The sequence below is a fragment of the Colletotrichum lupini genome, chromosome 5 (genome assembly GCF_023278565.1).
Source record: "Colletotrichum lupini chromosome 5, complete sequence".
Classification (NCBI taxonomy): Eukaryota; Fungi; Ascomycota; class Sordariomycetes; order Glomerellales; family Glomerellaceae; genus Colletotrichum; species Colletotrichum lupini.
In genome coordinates, this window is record NC_064678.1 from 3,681,852 (window position 1) to 3,687,851 (window position 6,000).

General features: G+C 46.6%; 2 protein-coding genes across 2 annotated transcripts; both read right to left on the minus strand.

Moving 5' to 3' along the window:
- Nucleotides 1-732: 732 nt before the first annotated feature.
- Nucleotides 733-2,596, minus strand: CLUP02_10479 (uncharacterized protein; the record flags this gene model as incomplete). The annotated part of the gene is made up of 2 exons (XM_049289455.1): nt 733-1,896; nt 2,018-2,596. 2 exons carry the CDS (start codon nt 2,594-2,596, stop codon nt 733-735), a joined length of 1,743 nt encoding a protein of 580 aa, XP_049146600.1.
- Nucleotides 2,597-4,467: 1,871 nt separating this feature from the next.
- CLUP02_10480 (uncharacterized protein) lies at nt 4,468-4,921 on the minus strand (the record flags this gene model as incomplete). The annotated part of the gene is made up of 3 exons (XM_049289456.1): nt 4,468-4,492; nt 4,551-4,745; nt 4,833-4,921. The coding sequence occupies 3 exons, from the start codon at nt 4,919-4,921 to the stop codon at nt 4,468-4,470; spliced, it is 309 nt and encodes a 102-aa protein (XP_049146601.1).
- Between the last annotated feature and the right edge of the window lie 1,079 nt (nt 4,922-6,000).

Below are 6,000 nucleotides of genomic sequence, written 5' to 3' on the forward strand. Positions count from 1 at the left end.
AACGGTTATTTATATAGATTCCTACTCACTATATAAATACCTCGTTAAATTAGGAACGACGAAGGAAAAGAGGCTTATAATCGATATTATAGCCTTTAAGTAATCGTACGAAAGGCGTAAAATACTCGAGATCCGTTAGATTAATAATAAAAATAACCTCATAAACGCTTTTATAAAACTAGTACTAAATAAGGGATTAGAGTAATTTATAAGTAATAAAAAAGTTATTATATAAATAGAGGGATAGGTTATATAAAAAGAGTAAAGAAAAGGAGGAAAAGGAGATAACTTAGTAAACGGGCCCGAGGTCGAATTATACTTCTAACCGTAGTAGTTAAATCGATAAAAGAAAGAGAAAGTTAATATCGGATTAGAAGTCTAATTCGACCGTAGTATATAGCCGACTATATAGGGGCTAATTAGGGGCCCTATTTACGATTATCGTAGCTAGCTTAACCTACGGTTAGAACCTCTTTTTTATACTTACTACGTAGATATTTATATAGTTCAATTGATCTCTTCGTTAACTACGGTTCGAACTAACTACCCTATAATAGGGATACTAACATTTGCACTAAGCCTAACACTAATAAAGCTTTCTAATTACTACCCTAATAACATTCGGTATTCATATTCAATGAAAAATGGATTGAAAGCCTCAAGTAAGAAAGAGAAATTGATTTTGATTTTGAACGCCTGAAATTGAGAAGAAATCTAAAATGTAATCTCGGCTTAGAGGTTCTTCAGCTCAACAACCTCGTCTCTGTGTACTCGAAGGCCATAAATACTTTCAGGTCCACCTATGAACTTATCCCCGAATGCTTTAAATCCGTCATCCCTCCTACAATATGTCTCGATGACTGTTTGGATAGGCTTAAAAGGATAAGGAACCATGATGCCCTGCCCATGGTCCTTTCCATCCAAGAACATTAGCTCCAACTCCTCTGTTCCGCTCCACTCGTAGTCTTTCCACGACTCTAAATCATCCATCGTCCACTTCACGTCTCCGGAATAGACATAACTTGCTACTGCTCTTGGGTTAGTTACGCAGTCTTCCCCTCCCAACACAACGGTGCTGCGCATTCCGGCTTGAATACCATTGCCGAATATCGCAGTTTCTTCTGGCGAGCCAGACGCATAGTAGCCAGCCTCAACATTCCGCAGGCTTGGAGTGAGCATCTCGCGCCACATAAGAGATTCCCGCCAGCAGAGCCTCCGAGCAAGTGTGTATGCTGTCCCGGCGTCGGTTGCACTTGCCCACCATATCTCCCATTCATTGCCGTGTCCTGTTCTCCCACGGATCGACGGCTTAGGCTCCCTGCGAGTAAAGTTGAAAGCGACATCCGGGAGATGAAGGAGCAACGACACTGGGTCAATCAAGATTGATGCCGCAACCCGCGGAGCAAAATCTGCTCTTTGTAGTAGTTGGCCCATCAACAAGGTTCCGTAGCTGTTACCGACAAGAACAAAGTCATCCCATGCTCCTCTTTCTCCGACTCCAGGCGCGGGTTGCGAAGCTCGCTGCTGTGCCACACACTTTGCAATCATCTCGCAGAGTTCGGGTGTTGATGGCAATGGCCACGTGGTGACACGAGAAGAAATTGGCAGCATCTCGACTGCTAGAATTCCGACGTCCTTAGGAATTGTGTTGAGCCAAAACATGTATGGGATCAAGCCGACACCCAGGCCATGGATAAATACGACAGGACGTTGCGTTGCTGACTTGTGAGGTCGATACCAGTAGGACATTTTGCTCGCCGCGGACTGTTTGAAAGGGAAGAGGTTGATGAACCGAACTGGGAAAACCTTGAAGAAGGTTGAGAATGACTGCTTGTAGTAGCAATAGCCTTGAGTAAGAAGATATAAAGCCATCAAGTTGTCGAGAAGTCCAATGACCTGGGAAACAATTTGATTAGTGAAGGTACATCGACTAGTCGAAGGGTGACAAGAGTAAATTGTGCCAACGGCGCATGCATCGCTCCTACTTTTCGGGAAACAATCATCGCAATCGACTTACCAGGTAATAAAGCAAGCTCCGATGTTGAATGATCACAGGGTCGAAGGCGAGTTTCAGGGCTTCAGCATCTCCTCTTCCCGGGCGTAATTTGATTCCAAACTTTTCTTCAGTGTCGTCGACGTACCCTTCGAGTTCGGCTTCAACTTCCTTAGTAGGGCGTCCAGCTGTATTGTCCTGTTCAAACAAAGCCCATAGCAGCCAATCTTTTAGGTTTTCGCGGCGTATGTCCTCCATATGTGCATTGAGCATCCACATGCGAACAAATTCCTCGCCATCTGGCACGAGACTCAAGGCCTTGGAGAATAATCGAGCGCGTTGTGATCGACTCATTGGGGCGGGCATGTATGGCTTGTAAGTTTGCAAGTGCCGTTTATACGGTAGGAAGAAGAGCAAGTAAAAGAGAATTTCGATGGCGGCAATGACTTCGATGAAGATGGAAACTGGATGAGCAATAGCCTTGACGCCGCCTAATGCGAATACGACATAGAAGTAAGTCAGGCCTAGAAGCCCCAGGTCCCTCATCATGATGATTAGCAGACGCACCGCAATGTATTGCGGCCATGTCTTTTGGACAATCATCGTCGAAGTCGACAGATCGGACCGTTCTCGTGCTGCGTTGTTGCCGAGATGCGACAAGAATCGCTGAGATAAGGCTGGATACTTTTCGAGTCGGCCGCTTTGAATTCTTCGTTGATAATCTTGCGGCGAGAAAAGCAATGGGGCGGTATTAGTTGTTCTAGAGAGCACTGGCCGAGACTCAAGTCAGATGTAGTGCGGAGTCCAGGTTCTCTGCATCACTTGTGTGCGTTGTGACGATGACGCGCCGCCCTTGAATGGATGCTGATCAACTCCAATGCCTCATACTAATGCGAACAAAAAAGAATGCATAATTCTCCTCGGAAAGACAGACGCTCTGGACCTGCCGAGCGGTTGTGACGTATAACGGGAAGATGAATCGGACGCGGTAAAGCCAACCGTGTATACTTGAAAGGAGAGCGGACCCCCGTATCCGGGAAGAAGGTAGCGGAGACAGTCGTCCCCTTGACTTGACATCGGCGGGATGGAGGTGATAGAAGACGGTGATCTTGGACTGCACCGCATAAGAATGCCGGCTGCGGTAGTTTCAAAAGGACTTGCCGCACTACGGACGACCTGTCAGCAAAATACGGTTATCTCTGACATGTGTTGCGCGTCCTGCAAGGCGGATCATCTCAGCCGTGGGAGACGGGCAGTGGTTTCTGTCTGGTTTTCGGCTTTGCAACCGAATATAGGCCCATCGACCAAATGGGTAATCGAAGAGCTGCACCTTAGCGGCGATGAACTTCAGCCCAAAACCGACTGTGTCGGACCTTGCCGACTCCCCATCGCCTTCTGGGCCCTGTATGGCCAAGTCTCGTGTTTCCTCGGTTGGTTCTCTGTTGGCGATTGGGCAGATCCGTCTGATCTTTACTCGTGCTCGTGTCATCGTTCATGTACTCTGGCCAAGACTTCTGTGGGATACCCTTGTGCTGTCAACGTCAAAGCCATCAAGGAGGCTCGAGATCCGCATTGATGCTAGGATCTAGGGGGCAGCTCCCCGTGTTCGTTCAGCGTGTTCGCTTGTAAGTACTTGATATTCTCTTGGTGGGGATTTTGACACATGAATGTTTCCCACGGTTATACATTGTTGCTAACCGACCAGACGCTTGCATCCAAACTTCCAAATGGTTGTGATAGTTGGTTGTCCAACTTGGAGTTTCCGATTTGCCTAACAGTGAATGCGTAGATGTATGCCAGGCTATCCGTAATATCAACAGCTACGGTACTTGTGAGTATAGAAATACTGGTCACAAACGCGAGGTTTTCCGTTATTGAAACTCGTCAACAATTGATGGCATGTAGCGAGAAACAAAATAGTGAAGTTTCTAAATCATTACTCATGTGCTGGTGAAACCACTTTACTATGCTGTCACTCGCATAAGGTAGGCTTGATCTGACTACTGTTCAACTTGACGTGCAGTCAGTACCTTGTCATCGTAGTATGCTATGTAAGTTGGGTCTTGGGCTTCTGAATGTATGACCTTCTATGTCATCAGCTGACTTCATTCCGGAGTGATGTGGTATGGACCTACAACATGTTGAAGGTGCCATCACAACGGTCAACCTCCATGTCGGTTGGAGTAATATAATAGTATCACACAGCACCTTTGTCTTAGAGTCGTGGCTGACTTCAGCAACTTGCAGAATACCGCTTTAGCAGACTCGGTTAACCAGAAGTTAGAACATCTGGCAGCACAGATGAGGGTATAATAGGTCGCTTCCCTAAATTAACGCACACCAACGCATGTAGATCAACGCATCCTCAGATGTGACCTGATTGAAAGTATGAATGATTTTTCCAGGTCGATTCGACCAATTGTGGATTAAAGTCTAATACTCAAACTATGCTTGATAAGGAGGCAGGTGATAATCTAGGAGATGGGGCAGTTGATTGCGCTAAGAAGTGATCGGTTAGTCCTTATCTGCGATGTTCCGTGCCTTTTGTATAACTTACTTCTTGTCAGACTCGTTGGCGGTGATGCCATCCGGCTTCTTGCCGTCCACAGTGCACTTGGCGAAGACGTTGGGAACGATTTGTCCCGAAGTGGTACCGCAGTCAATGTGGTAGCTCTTGCCACTGGTGCCGGTCACGTCGATGTCGTGGCCAACGCTGACGTATTGGTTGACAACGCCATCTCCGGAGAAGTAGCTATCAATTACTGTCAGCCCTGTGCAAGAGTTGGAACCCCTGCGATACAATCGCTGAGTTGTGTGGCTTCAGGGAACCGTGACTTACCATCCGTAGATGATCTGACGGCTCTCAAGAGCAGGTGCAGCCTGGGCTCCGGCAACCAGGAGAGCAGCAGCGATGGTGAAGGCACGCATTTTGATGTATATATCTTAAGTTGGGAAGACAGCTAGTTTGTTGATCACGGAAGGGGATGAGAAAACGAGAGACAAGTAGTTGATGCAGAACAGATCGAGACTACGACACAAGTGCGTGTCCCATAGGCTCTTATACCAAGAGTGCACTAAACCAAGACCGTCGGATTCGTCGATCATTCAGTTTTTGACTTTCACGCATACGGGCCTCGAGTGGAGGCTATGCTCCTTGACTGCATATTGTTCTCATGCTATTGCCGGTTGTTAGGCTTCCTGGCAGCAGAATCCTGGGCCTAAATCCCGGGGAATCCGACATCAAAAATAACTTGGCGCCGGTTCATCCAATTGTAAACCTTAAGTGGCTTGTTTGTACGGGAACATTCTCACTGCCACAAGCAGTGGGGAATGAGCAGAGTATAATAGAATGCGCAATCTTAGTTTCAGAAGCTTATCCTTGTCGCGTCAGACCATCGACGACTCGATGTAGCTCGGCCAACGGATTGCTGAACTCAAGCGTGAACCGTTGATGATTGGTAATCGGCGAATTATGAAGATGTAAGTTGCGGTCTCTAGGTTGAAGGTTCGGAAATTTGTGATCCCTTTAGATAAAGCAGTCTGCCTCTAAGGAATATGATGACTCAAATGGCAAAAACATCGTTTGTAAGGAAAGATTAGGTTGAGAGAGTACGAGTCAGGCGCAGGACAATCAAGGAGGCGCGGTATTAAAACACTGTTTGCATGCAGGATTTCCCCGTGGTCTCTGAAAGTGGTCTTTGAAAGAAGAGCTTGAATACTTTTCTGTTTGTATAATCAGAGCCTTTGGCTGAAAAAACAAAAGACGGCGTTCTAGTACTGTCATAGACGATGTCCGGCCAATTGAAGTACCAACTCGATAGCCAGCTCGCGCACTGATTTCGGTATCCTGCCTGATCAGGATGCGACGCCTAACGAAGCTGAGCAGAAAGAGAGATATCTGATTTCTGGGCTGTTTAATGATACTATCGGTTTAGAAGTCTAATTCTACCGCGGCATACGGCCGACTACGCAGGGGCTAATTAGGGGCCCTATTTATAATTATTATA